General features: G+C 39.3%; 1 protein-coding gene across 5 annotated transcripts in view; it reads left to right on the forward strand.

The window, feature by feature from the left end:
- The window catches only part of BBS4 (Bardet-Biedl syndrome 4), a 52412-nt gene that overhangs the window by 1805 nt on the left and 29510 nt on the right, over positions 1-21097 (forward strand). For 3 of the 5 annotated variants that reach the window (XM_003267182.2, XM_030814712.1, XM_030814714.1), the window contains exon 2: positions 7135-7186. The exons of the other annotated variants lie outside the window; for them this stretch is intronic. In XM_003267182.2, the coding sequence (XP_003267230.1) occupies positions 7135-7186 (52 nt within the window). The remainder of the gene's footprint in view (positions 1-7134; positions 7187-21097) is intronic. 5 annotated transcript variants of the gene reach the window in all.

Consider the following 21097-nt stretch of genomic DNA (forward strand, 5'->3'; position numbering starts at 1 on the left):
GTTTTAAATATTAAAGACATAAGAAAAAATACTTCTACGTAATCTTAAAGTGTAAAAGATAACGGGTAACATAACATTGCTACAAATACAGCTTATCCTCTAGTGCTCATCACAGGTGTTTGTGTAATAGAATATGAACTTGAGTCGGTGATGGCAGAATTGTCCTGTACATTTGAATGTCTAATACTGTTTTAAAGAGAATAGCTTTTGTTTTGATTTGACTAACCATTAAGCCTGAAGTTAACTGTTTTCATTGTTATCAAATTTATTGCTAGTAGTGTTATGTTTATAGTAATTTTCATCTTTTCCAGTTACTAATGCATGGAAATTTGAATTTCTGTCCTTTTTGGAAGTGGTATTTTATCTTTTTTTTTTTTGTCTTGAGATGGAGTCTCACTCTGTTGCCCTGTCTGGAGTGCAGTGGTGTGATCTCAGCTCAGTGGAACCTCCACCTCCTGGGTTCAAGCGATTTTTCTGCCTCAGCCTCCCGAGTAGCTGGGGTTACAGGCCCTCACCACCATGCCTGGCTAATTTTTGTATTTTTGTGGAGACGGAGTTTCACCATGTTGGCCAGGCTGGTCTTGAACTCCTGACCTCGTGATCTGCCTGCCTCAGTCTCCCAAAGTGTTGGGATTACAGGTGTGAGCCATCACCCCCAGCCTTATTTTTTAATACAATTAAAAGAACCCAGTAATCCTGCTCCTAGACCTGTGTCCCATAGAAAAAAATGTTAAACATGAGCGTGTAGTACTAGGGCATTCGTGGTAGTACTATCCGTAGTGGAAAAACGCTGGAAGCAAATTAAATGCCCATTAATAGGGTAATTGATGACTTTAGATATTTCCATACTGTGGAATATTATGCAGTCATTAAAAAGAATGTTACAACTAATTGCTTTTCCTCTCAGAAGCCCTTCTGTCTTACTAGAGAAATTTGTTCTCCTTTCTTTCTTCTGCCTGTTAAACCTCTGCTCCTAAACTCAGAAAAAAAAAAATTACGACTAATTGACTTGGAGGGACTTCCATGGTGTACATTTAAATAAAAGGTAGATGTGAAGTGGGGTATATATTATGTGATCTTCATTTCATAACACAAAGGAAAACATAGATCTGTAGATAAGGATATATGGATATGGATGAGAGAAAAGGAAAAGACTCAAAACTCACAGAGAATTTTTGAAGAAATGTATAGGTAAAAATCTAGGAAGGCTACAGTCAAGGCCTTGAGGCCAGAAGACACCCCATCAAAACTGAGTAAAACTAGCCCAGTGTGGGACACAGAAATTCTAATACGCTACCAAAATTACTTACGGGTTGCTACCAGTTCCTTAGAAGGAAAACTGAGGACAGATATTTGTATTTTCAGTATAGTTTAGAATTCTTAAAAAATGAACAAACAGGCTGTACTTGGTGGCTCATGCCTGTAATGCCAGGACTTGTGGAAATTGAGGAGAGAGGATAACTTGAGTCCAGAGGTTTGAGACCAAACTGGGCAACATGTTGGAGCCCCATTTCTACAAAAAACACAAAAATTAGCCAGACGTGGTGGCATGCGCCTGTAGTCCCAGCTACTGGGGAGGATCATCTGAGCCTTGGGGAAGTTGAGGCTCCAGTGAGCCGAGATTGTGCCACTGGACTCCAGCAGGGGCAGAGTGAGACCTTGTCTGAAAAAAACAAAAACAAAAAATGAATGAGCAACTAGCTCTGGCTTTCATGATTTGTGCTTATAAATCTTATTTTTTTATTATTTATTTATTTATTTATTTATTTTGAGACGGAGTCTCGCTCTGTCGCCCAGGCTGGAGTGCAGTGGTGCGATCTTGGCTCACTGCAACCTCCGCCTCTGGGGTTCACGCCATTCTCCTGCCTCATCCTCCTGAGTAGCTGGGACTACAGGCGCCTGCCACCACGCCCCGCTAATTTTTTGTATTTTCAGTAGAGACGGGGTTTCACCATATTAGCCAGGATGGTCTTGATCTCCTGACCTCGTGATCCGCCCGCCTCAGCCTCCCAAAGTGCTGGGATTACAGGCGAGCCACTGCACCTGGCCAATAAATTTTTTTTATAATGCCCTGATTCTCATTATTTGATGTATTTGGATAAATATCTGTCATCTTGTAAATTAAAGGATTAAACTGATAAGAGCAGAAAACAGAAATTAGTACACTAGTTGATCTGCCTCAGATATAGTGCCTATGTATCAGGTGCTCCATGAATATTTGTTGGATGAATAAATGATCATAAAACTATATAAAAATGAAGAAATAACAATAAAATAATGTGTTCTATATAAATCCTATGAATGAGATTGAGTGGGCTAATATAATCCTTTCCATCTCAGAATGTTCTAGAAAGTCTTTCAAGACTCATCAAAAAAATAATTCTGCTTTGTGCAGAAAGAAGGGTTGCTGACCTTTGAAGGTGCTTTTTGAGTCTTTAACATTCTTTACTAACATATTCCCCAAAGTTAAGAAATTCTAGTTAGATTTAAAAAAATTGAGTTCTTTAAAATTTAAAAAACAGTTTTGTTGAGGTATAGTACACATACCATAAAATTTACTCAATTTAAGTACATAGTTTGATCAGTTTTAGTAAACTTATGTAGTTGCACAGCTGTCATCAGAGGGTACTTTTAAAACATGTCCATCACTCCAAAAGGGTTCCTTGTGTCAATGGAATTGCTGGGTTGTATTGTTTAAGTATTTGTTTAAAAAAAACAGAAACAAATCTGCCTAACTTTTCTGCAGGCTATATACGAGTTAACATTTCCATGAGCAATGCATGAGGGTTGTGATTTTTCCACATCTCTGTCAACACTTGGTTTGTCAGTTTGTTTTTATTTAGCCGTTGTAGCGGATGAGTAGTGATGGTGTATGGTGGTTTTAATTTGTATTTTCTTCATGAATAATGACATTGAAGATTTTTTATATGTTTATTTTCCACCCATATCTCTTTGGAGAAATGTCTCTATAAATTTTTGTGCGTTTTTAAATCAAGATCATTAACCAAATGAGCCCCTCCTGCTCAAGTGATCCTTCCACCTCAGTCTTCCAAGTAGCTGGGACCACAGACAGGCGCAGGCCACACTTGGCTAATTTTTGTATATTTTGTAGAGGCGGGGTTTTGCCATATTGCCCAGGCTGGTCTTAAACTCCTGATCTCAAGCAATCGGCCTGCCTCACATAAGTATTCTATTTTGAGGATTAATTTTTGTTGTTGTGAAATATATCCTACCTGTAAAAAGTGGTTAAAATGTTGTATGTATGCTTTAAATGATAATATAATGGAAACTTGTGTTCCTACTGCACAGGTTAGGAAATGGATTATTAATAACTTCGAAACCTCCTAAATGCCTCCCTCCTACTGCATTTTCCTTCCTCCAAATCAGATGTAGTGTTTCTTCAATTTTATGTTAATATTTTGTATTTTTTTATAGTTTTACCATATTTTTTATATATATCCTTAAACAATATATTAGTTTTTAAAATTTGTTTATTAACCTTCAGTTTATTCATTATTTCAACACTGTATAGTATCCTATTGTAGTAAAGTATGTCAATTAACTTATCCATTCCACTAGATGGAGATCGGGATTATTTCTGGTTTTTAGTTATTAAAAACAATGCTGCTGCTGGGTGCAGTGGCTCACACCTGTAATCCCAGCACTTTGGGAGGCCGAGGCTGTGGATCACGAGGTCAAGAGATCGAGACCATTCTGGCCAACATGGTGAAACCCCGTCTGTAATAAAAATACAAAAATTAGCTGGATGCGGTGGTGCGCACCTATAGTCCCTGCTACTCAGGAGGCTGAGGCAGGAGAATCACTTGAACCCAGGAGGCAGGTTGCAGTGAGCCGAGATTGCGCCACTGCACTTTAGCTTGGCAGAGCAAGACTTTGTCTCAAAAAAAAAAAAAAAAAAAAAAAAAAACCCAAAAAAAGCTGCTATAAATAGGGCCAGGACTAAGGAAAGGTAAGTGAGGTGCTTAGGGTTCACATTTTATGGAGTAAGAGTAAGTACCTTCTTAAGGTTTGTACCCTAGGTTCTTCACATGCCTCACTTTAGTCCTATTCCTGAGCATTATTATGTAGGTCTTCTGATGCAGTATCTAAGAGTTTCTCTAAGGTATACCTGGAAATAGATTGCTAGGTAATGGAGTAACTTTATTACTTCTAGGAAACTATATGGTGGTTGTAACAATTATGCTTCTACCACCAGTCATTATGGTGGATATGAAATTATGTCTTAATGTGATAATTTACATTGCAATTTTTTTTTTTTTTTTTTTTTTTTTTTTGAGACAGAGTCTTGCTCTGTCACCCAGGCTGGAGTGCAGTGGCGTGATCTTGGCTCACTGCAACCTCTGCCTCCTGGGCTCAAGTGATCCTTCCACCTCAGCCTCCCAAGTAGCTGGGACCACAGGCTCAGGCCACACTTGGCTAATTTTTGTATATTTTGTAGAGGCAGGGTTTCACCGTGTTGCCCAGGCTGGTCTTAAACTCCTGAACTCAAGCAATCGGCCTGCCTCAGCCTGCCGAAGTGCTGGGATTAGAGGTTTGAGCCACCACACCTGGCTGTTTGTTTGGTTTGAGCCTGTTCCTCAGGCTGGAGTGCAGTGGTGCGATCATGGCTTGCTGCAACTTGGCCTTCTGGGCTTAAGAGATCCTCCCACCTCAGCCTCCTGAGTAGCTAGGACTAAGGGCACGTGCCACTATGCCTGGCTGATTTCTAAAGTTTTTTTTTATAGAGGCAGGGTCTCGCTATTTTGCCCAGGCTGTTCTCAAATTTGTAGGCTCATGTGATCCTCCTGCCTCAGCATCCCAAAGTGCTGGGATTATAGGTGTGAGCCATCACATCTGGCTGATCTGTCTTAAACTAGAGAATTTCATTTTTTTCTACCTCCTTTCTTGTTTTTTTTTAAAAAACTGAATTTCCATCTGTTCCCCCTCCCTTTCTGCTCCTCTTATTTCATTCCTTGGAAGTTATACTTTGCCTTCCTTTAGTGAGTACCAAAGAAATTAAAAAATACATGTTTACTGTAAGTCGAGGCCTAAATGTTGCTAATACAGGGACAATCATGCTTTACTACCATCTATTGCCATCTGCGAATGTATGCCATTGTTGTTTAGTTTTGTAGTTCCTAATGTATTTTAATTAAACACCACAAATTATGCTTTTTGTTTTATTCAGTCAGTAGATTTTTAGAATACTTGCTTATTTTACCAATTCGTTTGCTCATTCTACTCCTTCGTTCTGGGATTATTTTTCTTTTTCCTAATATATTTTCATTAAAAGTTTATTTGGTGAGAATCTAAAAACTCTCAAATTCTGAAAGTTTTAAAAATTTGCCTTTGTTGTTGAAAATTAGTTTTGATGGGTGAGAGAATCTAGATCAGGTGTTGGCAAACTTTTTTGGTAAAGGGCCAGATAGTAAATATTGTGGGCTTTGTGGGCCATAGAGTCTCTGTGACAACTACTCAACAATGCTGTTGTAGGACAAAAGCAACCATAGACATTATATAAACATGCGTGTGGGTATGTTCCAACAAAATTTTGTTTGTAGACACTGAAATTTGACTCAGAATTTTCATGTGTTAATATAATTTTTTGAATTTTTTTAACATTTAAAAATGTAAAAATCATTCTTAGCTTGTAGACCAAATAAACAGGATGGATTTGACCTGTGGGCCATAGTTTGCCGACCTCTGGTCTAAATTAACATTCATTTTACTTAGTACCTGACACTGGAGTAATTATTCTTATGATGTCTTATTGTGATATTGTCTTCCATTTTTAATTGTTGAAGAGCCAGCTGTCTGTCTTTTTTGTTTTTCTTTTCTTCTTTTTTTTTTTTGAAATGGAGTTTTGCTCTTATCGCCCAAGCTGGAGTGCAGTGGCGTGATCTTGGCCCACTGCAACCTCCGCCTCCTGGGTTCAAGTGATTTTCCTGCCTCAGCCTCCCAAGTAGCTGGGATTACAGGTGCCCGCCACCACACCCAGCTAATTTTTGTATTTTTAGTAGAGATGGCGTTTCACCATGTTGGCCAGGCTGGTGTTGAACTCCTGACCTCAGGTGATCCACCCGCCTTGGCCTCCCAAAGTGCTGCAATTACAGGTGCGAGGCACAGCGTCTGGCGTTTTTTCTTTCTTTCTTTCTTTTTTTTTTTGAGACAGAGCCTTGCTCTGTCACCCAGGCTGGGGGGGCGATTGTATGATCTCGGCTCATTGCAACCTCTGCTTACCAAGTTCAAGCCATTATCCTGCCTCAGCCTCCCAAGTAGCTGGGACTATAGGCACGTGCCACCATGCCGAGCTAATTTTTGTTTATTTAGTAGAGATGGGGTTTCACCATGTTGGCCAGGCTGGTCTTGAACTCCTGACCTCAAGTGATCCTCTCGCCTCAGCCTCCCAAATAACTGTCCTTTCTTTGTTGGTAATCTGGTGATATGTTTTCTTGTTTGGCTGCTTTTAAGAGCTTCTTCTTGTTTCTGGTGCAGTTCGTTATGATGTGTCTAAGTATGTATTTATTTTCATTTAACCTGGTCAGGATTTGTTGAGTATCCCGAAACTAAGGATTGGTGTTTCTCATTACATCTGGAAAAATTTGAGCCATTATTTTTGCTTATATTATGGTATATCATAGGAAGTTGATAAAAGAAAAATTCATTTGATGGTTTTCTACGCGGTTATAGTGTAAAATAACTATCTCCCTTTTAGAATTGAGTGCTAGACAGTTTCTGTGTAGATGATCTCATAAGCTTCCTTTTATCAAACAGTGGTCACTTTTTTGGTTTGGCTGCTGAGAAGTATGGCATCAAGTATCATACTAATATGAGGTGTTTAAGAACTTAGTGTATTTCTTATGCACATTTTACTATATGCTATAATTATACATTAAAAATGCATGTTGTAAATATTATAAATATGCATTATACATTATTAATAGTTTGGATAGCAAAAGTATGACTTGACATTTGTTTTTTAAACCGTATTTAAAATAACTCTATCAGAATATGGATTTAATGGATTAGTTGCGTAATTGGTGAGCTACTGATTATTCTTGTTATTTAGATGCTTCTTTAAGTTAGCAAGTTTATATTGTGGTGCTTCAATATAGACTACTTATTTCATTTCAGAGAACCGTATTTCCTGTATCTACTGAGTCTCAAAAACCCCGGCAGAAGAAAGGTCTGTATGCAATTTCATTGTATGTGTATATTTGCACAGATTTCTCTGTCTCTGTTTTTTTGGAGGCAGAGTCTCACTGTCGCCCAGGCTGGAGTGCAGTAGCACAATCTCGGCTCACTGCAACCTTTGCCTCTGGGGCTCAAGCAATTCTCCTGCCTCAGCCTCCCAAGTAGGTGGGATTACAGGCGCACGCCACCACACCTGGCTAACTTTTGTGTTTTTGTAGAGATGAGGTTTCACTGTGTTTGCCAGGCTGGTCTCGAACTCCTGACCTCAGGTGATCCACCAACCTTGGCCTCCCAGAAGTGTTGGGATTACAGGTGTGAGCCACCGTGCCCGGCCAGATTTCTCTCTCTTGTTGATTCTTTTATCTATTCTATATGATGTCAAAATGAGTGTTGGGAAAAGAAGTAATAGTCTAAACGTTCTGTCACATCTAGCTTTTATTTAATTGAGTTATTAGATATTAGGAGGTTGGTTTGACCTAGAAATTATTTAAATGGGGTTTGATTATTATGTAAGTGTGTACTAATTTTCTGCTTCGGGCAAAACCACTCTGTGAAGTTCCAGATATCTTTTTGCTTTGTTGGTTTCTAGTTTAATTCTATTGTGGGTAGAGAACATTATATGGTTTGTTTCATGGCCCACAATGTGGCCTGTGTTGGTGAATGTCCCATGTGCACTTAGAAAGAATGTGTATTCTGCTCTTATTGGAGGTAGCATTCTGTAAATGTCAATTAGGTCAAGTTGGTTGATAGTGTTCTGTATATACTTAAAATTACAGATATTCATATTCTTACTGATGTGTAGTTACTGATTGGAAGGGTGACAGAAGTGTTGAAGTGTGCAAATGTAATTGTGGATTTGTTTCTACTTTCAGTTCTATCAATTTTTGATTTGTGTATTTTGAAGATATGTTGTTGGATGCAATACATTTGGGATTGTCTGATTTCTTGGTAAATTGACCCATTTGTTATTATGTAATATTCCTCTTCAATTTCTGATAATATTCCTTGTTTGAAGTCTACTTTGCCTGATAATATTTTAGTTTTAGTTATTTATTTAGCTATTGTAGTTTTGTTTTGGCCAGTCTTTGAATGGTATCAACGTATAATTTTCGTAGAGTAAAATTCCCTTTTTTTTAGTACAAATTCTGGGTTTCGACAAATGAAACTAGTCATGTAACCACTACTAGCACCATAATCAAGTTATAAAAGTTTAATTACTCCCCCAAAAGTCACCTTTACTTTGTAGTAAACCACTTCTTCCATTCCCAATTGCTGGCAGCCATTAATCTGTGTCTTTCTTCCTAGTTTTGCCTTTCTTGGAATGCCAAATAAATGGAATCATACATTATTATTATTTTGAGAGAGAGGGTCTCGCTCTGTCACTCAAGCTAGAGTGCAGTGGTGTGATTATACCTCACTGCAACCTGAAACTCCTGGGTTCAAATGGTCTTCCCCAGTAGCTGGGTCTATAGGTTCATGCCACCATGCCTGGCTAATTTTTAAATTTTTTTTGTAGAAACGGGGGTCTGGCTCTGTTGCCCAGGCTGGTTTTGAACTCCTGTCTTCAAGTGATACTCCATCTTCGGCCTCCTGAAGTACTGGAATTACAGGCATGAGCTATTGCACCTGGGTTATGTAAATTTTTCAGTGGCTTTTACGTCTCATACAATGTTGGTTTGTTTGTTTTTGAGGTGGAGGTTCGCTGTGTCACCCAGGCTGGAGTGCAGTGGTGCGATCTCGGCTCACTGCAACCTCCACCTCCTGGGTTCAAGTGATTCTGCTGTCTCAGCCTCCCAAGTAGCTGGGATTATAGGCATGAACCACCATGCCTGGCTAATTTTTTTGTTTTTGGTATAGATGGGGGTTTCACCATGTTGGCCAGGCTGGTCTTGAACTCCTGACCTCAAGTGATCCACCTCCTTTGGCCCCCCAAAGTACTGGGATTACAGGCATGAGCCACTGCATCCAGCCCAATATAGGGAAGTATTAAGAAAACAGGAGAAATATCATCCTTAAGGATTAATGGGACTTTAACAAATTAAAAAAGTAGTACTTTGAATAAAAAGCTGTCACATTTTACTGTGAAATCCTTAGACTTTTTTTTAAAACCTCTAGTTCAGGTTTTTTCAGCTTTGGCATGAATGATATTTTGAGCAAGATAAATCTTTGTTGGAGTTGTCCTGTATATTGTAGGATGGTTAACAACATCCCTGGCTTCTACCTGGTAGATGACGGTAGCACTTACTTGTAACAACCAAAAGTGTCTCCAGATGTTGCCAGTTATTCCTTCTGGGGCAAAATTGTTCCCACTTGAGAACCACTGCTCTGGTTAAGTAGTATAATACTTGGAAATAGAAGGCAGGAAGTTGGTAAATGCATAAAGAATTCACACAGAAGTTGGATTAGCAAGCTGAGACGTTATTTGAACAAGTAGCAATTGGAGGCATTTTTGACTGAGAATGGATGTTGTCCCTCTCCCTCACCCTTTCCTCCTCAGCTTGAGAGGTCCATATCCTAGTTCGACTCTTTAGTTTTGAGGGTGATGACTGCCAACTGTGGAAGGGATAAACAGATTTCTATTTGGTATTTTTGTCCAAATATATCAGGACTTTTTCAAGAACAGACAATGAAATTGTTGATCAGAACTACTTGATGGTTCTGAGAAAATAATATCCTACGTGAGGCTACTGAAGTCCTCTTCCTTTTGCCCCATGATGTGACCTTAGGTGACTTTCTTCTGGCTTTCAGCTGAAGATCTTACCCATCATCGAGGTGAGTGAACTGATTTACTGCTTGAGTCTATTTCCTTCCTTAAAGGAGTCTTCATGGAAAACTTTACCCATTTTGGGGTGGCCATAGCTGAGGATGAGTTTTGTCCACAACCTGAGACAACATACTCACTATGTAAGAAACATGATCTCAGCTTGATATCTGGTTTTAGAGTAATTGTTTAATGGAATAATTTATTATTGTAAAATATACGTAAAATTTACCATTTTTAAGTGTGTAAGTCAGTGGCATTAAGTACGTTTACAAAGTTGTGCAGCCATCACCACTGTCCATTTCTAGAAGTGTTTCATCATTCCAAACAGAAACACTGTACCCATTAAACGATAAATCTCCACATCCCCTTGCCTCCCTAGATCCTGGTAATCTCCATTCTATTTTATGTATCTATGAATTTGACTATTCTAGGTTTTTCATGTAAGGTGAATCATACAATATTTGCCCTATCTGTCTGGCTTATTCCACTCAGCATTTTCAAGGTTCATTCATGTTGTAGCATGTGTCAGAATTTCATTCCTTTTTAAGGCTGAATAATATTCTAGTGTATGTATGTATCACATTTTGTTTGTCTGTTGATGGGCATTTGGGTTGTTTTCCTTAGAGTCTTTATATGTCAGTAATTCTTAAAGAATTTAAACGTTGTAGAAACTAGGAATTTTGTAGATATTCTAGAAATATGTCATTTCCTGTACTGTATATAATAATTTATTCTACGGACTAATTACTGTGTATATATTTGGTTCTCAGACGTGATTTTGTAGATGCTGTACATGCTCTTCACTTCATTAATCTTTTCCTTTTGTTAATTTTGGTTCCTGTGTATACAGAATTGTAGAGTTACAAGGTAATTTAGTTGTTACCTAATTCACCCTAAAGTCTACATGAAACCACTGTTACAGTCTTTGATAAGTAGTTACCAAATCTCACTATTTCTACTGTGATAGTGAATGACTTTCATTGATTAGCTTTTTGAAATAATAGTTTATCTTGCTTGTCTTGGTATCCTCACCTCCGAGTCTGTTTGTCTATTGTAATCTGGCTTTTGCCCCACCACTCCACTGATTAAATTGATGAGCTAAGGGTTTTTTTTTTTTTTTTTTTTCCTACTGCCACCTCTGCCTCCCAGGTTCAAGTGATTCTCTTGCCTCAGCTTCCCGAGTAGCTGGTATTACAGGTGCCCACCACCATGCCTGGCTAATTTTTTGTATTTTTAGTAGAAACAGGGTTTCACTATATTGGCCAGACTGGTATCAAACTCCTGACCTCATGATCCACCCGCCTCGGCCTCCCAAAGTTCTGGGATTACAGGTGTGAGCCACTGCGCCTGGCCCAATTCTGTTTAATTTTTGAGGAACAATGTTAACTTCTAATTTAAATGGAAGGTAGTATATATAATTTTTCCCTATTATTTTTAATTTCAATGCTAGTAAATCTTTAAATCTGAAGTACACACTTGAATTTTGACAGATATGTATACTCATGTACATATTTATATACCTGTAATCATCAGATCAACTAAAACATTTTTATCACCTAGAAAGTTTCCTCATGCCTTTTTCCAGTAAGTCTTCTGCTTCACTTCACCAGATGCAACCACCATTCTGATTTCTGCCTGTATAAATTGATTTTGAACTTTCCTATAAGTTGTGCTTGTACTTCACACAAAGGGAGCCATACAGTATCTACTATTTAGCTTTTGGCAACTTTCATACAACATGTTGTTTTGGAGATTCATCCATGTTGTTATATGTAGTTCTTTTATTTAAAAAATGGTGTTTAGTATTCAGTTGCATGACTATACCACCGTTTGTCCATTCTCCTGTTAATGAACATTTGCAATGTTTCTAGTTTTTGAGTACTGTGAAAGTTTCTATGAACATTTATTTGTTTAGAGATGGAGTCTCACTTTATTGCCCAGGCTGGAGTGCAGTGGTGCGATCTCAGCTCACTGTAACCTCCATCTCCTGGGTTCAATCGATTCTTCAACTTCAGCCTCCTGAGTAGCTGGGACTACAGGTGCGTGCCACCACACCTGGCTAATTTTTGTATTTTTAGTAGAGAGGGGGTTTCACCATATTGGCCAGGCTGGTCTTGAATTCCTGACCTCATGATCCGCCTGCCTCAGCCTCCCAAAGTGCTGGGATTACAGACATAAGCCACCGCACCCGGCCTGAACATTTATTTACTGGTCTTTTTTTGTGTGTGCATGTGCCATGTGTTTTTACTTGAATAAGTGCCTAGGGAGTGGAATTGCTGGGTCATATGTGAACTGTTTGTTTTAACTTTATAATAAACTGCCAAAGTATTTTCCAAAGTGGTTGTTCAATTTTACCCTACCACCAGCAACGTGTGAGGATTCTGTTTGCCTATGTTCTTGCCAACATTTGTTACTATCAGTCTTTTTCATACTAGACTTGCTGGTGGGTGTATTGTGTTTTATTGTGATTTTAATTTGCATTACCCTAATGACTAGTGATGTTGAACACCTTTTCATATACTTACTGATCATATCTTTTGTGTAGTGCCTGCTCAAGTTTTTTGCCTATTTTTAAATTCCTTTTTCCTTATTATTGATTTGTGAGACTTCTTTATATATTCTGAATGTAAGTCCTTTGTCTGTTATACGTGTGGTAAATATTTCCCCCCAGCCTGTGTTTTACTACTTTCATTTTATTAAGGTATCTTTTGATGATCAAAAGTTTAATTTTGATGAAGGCCAATTTACTATTATTTTTCTTTTGTGATTAATGCCTTCTGTGTCTTGTCTAGGAAATCTTGATCCTTACCCCAGACTGAATTGTGTGTCCCCTCCCTTTTCTGCATTAATATTGCAGAAATTAATTTTTTGGTTTTAGAAAATGTCTAATTTGGCTCAATCAGTAATTTTTGATATCTTTCTATTGAAATATATATACAGCAAAGTACATACATAAATCATAATTGTACTGTGCAGTGAAGTTTTACAAAGTAAACATACCCATGTAATCACCATCTAGATTAAGGTATAGAATATTATCAGTGCCCTCCAGGCCGCCTCCTTATTCCCTACCACTCATTAACCACCCCTCCCAAAGATAATAACTTGTATTTAACTTCTATCTTCTATTTTTTTTTTTTTTTTTTTTTTTTGAGACGGAGTCTCGCTCTGTCGCCCAGGCTGGAGTGCAGTGGCGCAATCTCGGCTCACTGCAAGCTCCGCCTCCCGGGTTCACGCCATTCTCCTGCCTCAGCCTCTCCGAGTAGCTGGGACTACAGGCGCCCGCCACTACGCCCGGCTAATTTTTTTGTATTTTTAGTAGAGACGGGGTTTCACCGTGGTCTCGATCTCCTGACCTCGTGATCCGCCCGCCTCGGCCTCCCAAAGTGCTGGGATTACAAGCGTGAGCCACCGTGCCCGGCCTTAACTTCTATCTTCTAGATCAGTTTTGCCTGCTTTTGAATTTAATGTAAATGGAATCATGCAGTGTGTACTTTTGAATATCTGGCTTCTTTGCTCAGAATTATGTTTGTGAGATTCATCTGTGTTGTTGCATGTAGTAGTGGCTGGTTGTTTTCTTCCTTGTTATAAATATTCCATTATGGGGCTCTACCTAAGTCTATTCATTTTATACTTGATGAACATTTGGGATATTTTTATTGTGATGTATTATGAATAATGCCACCATGAAGAGTCTTGTGCATGTTTTTTGGTACACATACATACTTAGGAGTAGGATTTTCAGGGTCACCAGGAAGGATATATTTAGGCTCAGTAAATATTAGCAAGCAATTTTTAAAATGCGGTTAATATAATCCCCATGTGTAAAATAAAGGTGTACAAACACACACACACACTTGCTCATATGCTTATATGTGCATAGAAATAACTCAAGAAATGCTTCACCTCTGGTGAGGGATAGGAATGGAATGGGTCTTTTGTTTAGTATCTTATGTGCCCTTTGACTTTTGTTTTACTGTAAGTATGTATTTTTAAGAAAACCAAGTAGTTATTTTTAAAAATCATTTGAAAGTCTTCCTACTTTGGTATATGAAAAGCACTGCTTGTAAAAAAAAAAAAAAAAAATAGAAAAGCTTTAAAATCATTACTATTTTTTTGAGATGGAGTCTTGCTCTGTCGCCAGGCTGGAGTGCAGTGGTGTGATCTCCGCTCACCGCAACCTCTGCCTCCTGGATTCAAGCAATTCTCCTGCCTCACCCTCCCCAGTAGCTGGGACTACAAGTGTGTGCCACCAGGCCCAGCTACTTTTTTTTTTTTTGTATTTTTAATAGAGACGGGGTTTCACCATGTTGGCCAGGACGGTCTCGATCTCTTGACCTCGTGATCTGCCTGCCTTGGCCTCCCAGAGTGCTGGGATTACAGGCATGAGCCACTGTGCCTGGCCACTTTAAAATCATTAATGTTGTGTTGCTCAGTTAATGTGTAATTGACAGCCCAAACATTTACATTTTAATATTAGAAAATCCTTTATGATTGGGCAGAAACTTGGTTTAATGGGTCACCTTGGAGACCTGGGTTATAGTCCCGCCTCTTCCATTAACTACTTGTTGGATGTAGACAATTTACTTAACCTTTAGGACCTTAATTTCCTCCTTTGTAACGTGAGAATGTTCTCTGCATTGCATAACTCACTGGCCTTATGTGAATATTCAGTGGAATAATAAGAGAGAAAAACTTTGAGATACATACACACACACCCTTAACAAGGATCTAATTGTTAAATTTTGATTTGAGGAAATAAAATAATCTAAGCTATAACGTAAAACCATAATTAGCTAATCTTTTATATGACTTTTTTCTTCCTTATTTCAAGCTAATGAGAAGCAAACAAACTGGATAGCAGCAATATAATTAAAAAATTAAAGGCCAGCTTCTAGCATGTATTCTTGAGTCAACACTGATTCAGCTTAGTCTCTTCCTCTTCCTTCATCATCATTTATGTCCCTGAACAGAGTAGATGTTTCTCTTGATCCTGGGCCTGTTTGCCCTCAGATCCATTCCTTGCCTTCTCTTCTCTTTTTGGTATGGTGAGGAGCTGGCTCTTGCAGCCTCCTTTTCTTCCCAGGCTTCTGTGTCAGCAGTTTCTGGCTGGATTAGCAAGTGGAGGAACTGGCAGGAGATTAGAAGGCAAGAGGAAGAAGACAGGGCTTCCCTCCCCGACCTTCAGGCCTCAGAGTCGTAGTGGCTTTTTGCTCATGCAGACTTCTGATTTGTCTCACCATTCCCTCTTGGGCCTCTCATTTCTTCCATTGCCTGTTCTCTGCATTAAAGTCCTTGTGTTTCAAATCCCGAAGTGGTTTTTTGTTAGGCTTTGACTGATACAGGGCTCCAAATGATAGTAATGAAAATGTCTTACATTTATTTTCAAGATTTGTTATTTCTTTTGATGCCCCAAATATCCTATTGAGGTAGAAAAGTGTTTTAATTCCTGTTTGGCATGAGGAAATTAACATTTATTGAATGACCATTTTCAGATTCTTTGGATTTTCAGGTGAAAATTATAGGGGGGATAAATGGAGGCCCAGAGAAGTGAAATAACTTGCCCTAGGCCCCATAGAAGGCTGGTATTGAATGAAGATTGTAATTCTACACGTGAAAACTTTTATGTGCCACATGTCTGCTAGTCCTGGAAGAAATCCTTTCTTTGATGAGTATTTTTTTTTTTAAAGGCATTACTTGCAATGTATTTACAAAAGCCTTAGTTATTTAGTAAATTTTGCAATGAAAAATCTGAACCATAATAGTTTTCTACTTAGTACTTATATAGCTAGCATATTATCCCTAGCATTAATCAAAGTGTCATGTAAAGGTGTGATTTTTGAGCCTAAGCAGAATTTGAAATTCTTCTAAGAGAATTTACCACCTAGGGCAAACTGCAGGGGAGAATTCTTGAAGTGTCATGTTAATTCACTTCTGGAATTATTTAAAATATGTCAGGTGCATCCTTAAAAGGAGAAAGAAGGGGAAGAGATGTTACAAAAGAGTAGAATGGGGCAAGAGAAGTGGCAAGGGAGTATTGTTGCTAGGTTGCCAGCCTTCTGCCCCCACTGTCTTGGTGATGGTGGAGGGGTAGTGTGGTAGCTGGGATATGAATGAGGTCTTTTTTATAATTCACTAAAAGCCATTACCTTGTCTTCATCTCATCAGCTGCCTACCTGACCTCTGTGGTAACATAGGCTCCTGAAATGTGGCATTGGAGATGATCACTCTGCTTTATTGCAAAATAGGGGAGACTGTGTTCTGCATTTACATGCTTATGTTTTGTGGAGGATCTTTCAACTAGTAATTCTCATAATACCTGTGAAAGCATATAAGAACCAATATCTCCATTTTTAGGGGGAGTTGGAGTGAGCAATGATTTGGAATACCAGAAATTCAACGTAATACATTTACAGGTAAAATTCTAATTGTAAATTCAGGATTCGTAGATTCTAGGGATTTCTGAGGTATCCAGAATTCCTTCATCTTTGACGATAAATAGATGATAATGGTAATAAAAATAACAGCAACAGGCCCAGCACAGTGGCCCACACCTGTAATCCCAGCACTTTGGGAGACTGAGGCAGGTGGATCGCTTGAGGTCAGGAGTTCAAGACCAGCCTGGCAGACATGGCAAAACCCCATTTCTATTAAAAATGCAAAAATTAGCCGAGCATAGTGGCATGTGCCTGTAATCCCAGCTACTCAGTAGGCTGAGTCATAAGAATCATTTGAATCTGGGAGGCAGAGATTGCAGTGAGCTAAGATCGCGCCACTGCACTCCGGCCTTTATGACACAACTCGACTCCATCTCAACACAAAACAAAATGCAAAAAAACAGCAACAATAATAGGTAACATTTCTTTAAGGCTTGCTATGTACCAGGCGCTATTTGAACCTCTTTATATATTAGGTAATTCGATCCTTACAACTCTATGAGGATGAGTATTTTATTTCCTGACCCTTGTATTTAAAAGTAAAACCCCCCAACCCGTCACTGTTTCTCTTTCCTGCTTTATTTTTCTCCATAGAAAAATATCACTCATAAATGTAAGATACTTTATTATCTATCCTGTGTGGTAGCAGCCCCTGCCCTCAATTGTAAGCTCCATGAAATCAGGGAGTTAGTTTTGTTCACTGCCGTATTCCAAGTGCCTAGAACAGTGCCTGGAACATGGTAGGTACCCAGCGAATATTGGTTGAATGAATGAGTCTTGGTTTTACAGATGAGGAAACTATAAATTTCCCAGGTCACACATTTGGTAATAGGACAGTTGTGTACACTGAAATGTTCTCTAAAATATTTGATGAAACTAAAATTCTTTTAGCTTTTGGACAGCTACATCTCCAAGAGTGTGAAATGACCTTCAGCACTGGATTTGGTGGATTTTCCTTTTTCTAATCCCTAGAGTTCCATTTAATGAGCATTTGGGTTCTTGAGCTACCTTACAAATTGGACACTTTTTTCTCCAGCTTTCACTCAGGAAACACAAAACGTGGCTTGTCCTTTTTTTTTTTTTTTTTTTTTGAGACTGGGTCTCACTCTGTCACCCAGGTTGGAGTGCAGTGCACGATCACGGTTCATTGCAACCTCTGCCTCCCAGGCTCAAGCAATCCTCCTAGCTCAGCCTCCTGAGTAGCTGGGACACCAGGCTTGTGCCACCACTCCTGGCTAATTTTTTCGTATTTTTTTTTTAGAGATGGGGTTTGTCCAGGCTGGCCTCGAACTCCTGGACTCAAGTGATCCATCCACCTGGGCCTCCCAAAGTGCTGGGGTTACAGGCATGAGCCACTATGGCTAGCCCCGATTGTCTTTTATTGTGAGATTTTAATAACAGCTAAGACTTGAAAATTAACATTTTATAAATTTTCTTTTAGACTACTTAGTGATATTATACTAAGTATCTAAGGTTTGTAATACTTAATATAAACTCAGAAGAGTTCAGTGCCTCATTCTCTTTTATTCTTTCCCTTTAGTAGGTAGGTGACAGAGGACTAGGTCATGCAGTTGAGACTTGGTCCAAGATTACTCAGTAAGCTACTTGTCCCAGAACTATTTATTTATTTACTTATTTTTGAGATGGAGTCTCGATCTGTCGCCCAGGCTGGAGTGCAGTGGTGTGATCTCGGCTCACTGCAACCCCTGCCTCCTAGGTTCAAGCGATTCTCCTGCCTCAGCCTCCCGAGTAGCTGGGATTATAGGCACCTGCCACCACGCCCGGCTAATTTTTTGTATTTTTAGTAGAGACTTGGTTTCATTGTGTTAGCCAGGATTGTCTCGATCTTCTGGCCTCATGATCCACCTGCCTGGACCTCCCAAAATGCTAGGATTACAGGCGTGAGACACCGCCCCCGGACCCCAGAGCTATTTATGACGGTGCACTTTATGCACTTAACACACTTACATGTCTTTAAGCTTGGTGACTCGTGTGGCTTTTTCAAAGGAGATTTGATTCTGGAAGTGGTTAAGTAGAATGTGAATGGCCAAGGTCTGGTCATTGGTGAGGCCTTAGGGGAAGAGAAGAAAGGAAACACGAGTCTTAGAAGAATTTCAGATAGGCCCCAACGACTAGAAGGGCGGTTCTACTATGAGAATGTGTGTAGTCAGAAAATGAAGAGTCAGTTGCTTAAAATTTTACTTTTTTTCTTGTTCCTGGCATGTAAAGTCATATCCATACTTTGTTATAATTTCTTCTTACAAATTCCATTGATAATCCCTATTCTTGGATAGCAATGAGCAGCATTACTTCTTTTTTATTTTTTAAAAAAATTTAAATTTTTTGTTGAAATGAGGGTCCTGCTATATTGCCCAGGCTGGTATCAAATTTCTGGGCTCAACTGATCCTCCTGCCTCAGCCTCCCAAAGCGCTGGGATTACAGTTGTGAGCCAGTGTGTCTGGTTGTACCTTGTAATTTTTGTGTTCAGGCAACATTAACTCTGAGTCACAGTAAGCTTTTTTTCTTCCTGTTATATTATGGACATAGAAGTTTTTTGGTTTTCTTTAGGTTGTTTCTCCTTAGTTGCAGAACATCAAGAAATGGATTACAGTCATTTTCCTCTCTTCCCCATGCTCTTCCCTTTCTTTTTTCTTTTTGGAGACAGAATCTTGCTATGTGGCCCAGGCTGGAGTACAGTGTCACGATCTTGGTTCGCTGCAACCTCCCCGCCCCCAGGTTCAAGTGATTCTGGTGCCTCAGCCTCCCTAGTAGCTGGGATGACAGGCATGCGCCACCACTCCCTGCTAATTTTTGTATTTTTTGTAGAGATGGGGTTTCACCATGTTGTCCAGGCTGACCTCAAACTCCTGGACTCAAATGATCTGCCCCACTCGGTCTCCCAAAGTGCTAGGATTATAGGCATGAGCCACCACATCTGGCCTCTTTTCCATTTTTAAAAAGGACTGTCTCCAACATATTAAAGTTCACAAAAAATAATATAAACACACATGTACCCACTGGCTAGGCTTAATAAAAAACATTTAGTCATGTTTACTTTAAAGCTTTTTTTTTTTTGAGAAATAAGCATTAAAGAGTTGAAGTCTCCTTTCTATCTGTTCATAATTCTGTTCTCCTCTCTTCCTTCCTTGAGATCTTCACTATTCTGAGGTTAATTTGGATCTTTCTACTCCTTGTTACCACAGAAAAGTAATTTCTTAATGAATTTGACCGTATTTTAAACTTCTGATTTCAGTGGGCAGGTAACTCATTTTTTAGTTTCTGTATCATGAGCCATTTTCAATGACTCAACTAGATTTTTTTCATCGTTGACTTCTCATTTCTGGGCAACAGCATAATGTTCTCATTTGAGCTATTTCTAAGGATTGTGTTTAACTAAAATATTTTTGGTACTCTGTTCATCAGATGTGATTTTTTTGTTGTTGTTTGAGACGGAGTCTCGCTCTTTCACCAGGCTGGAGTGCAGTGGCGCAATCTTGGCTCACTGTAACCTCTTTCTCCCAGGTTCAAGTGATTCTCCTGCTTCAGCCTCCCAAGTAGCTGGGACTACAGGTGCGTGCTACGACGCCCGGCTAATTTTTTGTGTTTTTAGTAGAGACGGGGTTTCACCGTTTGGCCTCCCAAAGTGCTGGGATTACAGGCGTGAGCCACTGCGCCTGGCCAGATGTGATATTAACTATCTTATATATATATATTTATGTTGCGGGAAGTCAGGGACCCCGAACGGAGGGACCGGCTGTGGCAGAGGAACATAAATTGTGAAGATTTCACGGACATTTATCAGTTCCCAAATAATATTCTTATAATTTCTTACACCTGTCTTACTTTAATCTCTTAATCCTGTTATCTTCGTAAGCTGAGGATGTACGTCACCTCAGGGCCACTATGATAATTGTGTTAACTCTACAAATTGATTGTAAAACGTGTGTTTGAACAATATGAAATCAGTGCACCTTGAAAAAGAACAGAATAACAGTGGTTTAGGGAACAAGGGAAGACAACCATAAGGTCTGACTGCCTGTGGGGTTGGGCAAAATAGAGCCATATTTTTCTTCTTGCAGAGAGCCTATAAACGGACATGCAAATAGGGAAGATATTGCTAAATTCTTTTCCTAGCAAGGAATTTTAATAATTAATACCCTGGGGAAGGAATGCATTCCTGGGGGGAGGTCTATAAATGGCCGCTCTGGGAGTGTCTGTCTTATGCTGTTGAGATAAGGACTAAAATACACCCTGGTCTCCTGCAGTACCCTCAGGCTTATTAGGGTGGGGAAAAAACCCCACCCTGGTAAATTTGAGGTCAGATCAGTTCTCTGCTCTGGAACCCTGTTTTTTGTTGTTTAAGATGTTTATCAAGACAATTCGTGCACTGCTGAACATAGACTCTTATCAGTAATTTTGCTTTTGCCCTTTGCCTTGTGATCTTTGTTGGACCCTTATCAGGAGTTTCTCATTTTGCCCTTGTCCTGTTTCCTCAGAAGCATGTGATCTTTGTTCTCCTTTTTGCCCTTTGAAGCATGTGATGTTTGTGACCTACTTGCTGTTCTTAGACCCCCTCCCCTTTTGAAATCCTTAAAAACACTTGCTGGTTTTGCAGCTCAGGTGGGCATCACGGTCCTACTGATATGTGATGTCACCCCCGGAGGCCCAGTTGTAAAATTCCTCTCTTTGTACTCTTTCTCT

This window comes from Nomascus leucogenys, chromosome 6, assembly GCF_006542625.1.
Source record: "Nomascus leucogenys isolate Asia chromosome 6, Asia_NLE_v1, whole genome shotgun sequence".
Classification (NCBI taxonomy): domain Eukaryota; kingdom Metazoa; phylum Chordata; class Mammalia; order Primates; family Hylobatidae; genus Nomascus; species Nomascus leucogenys.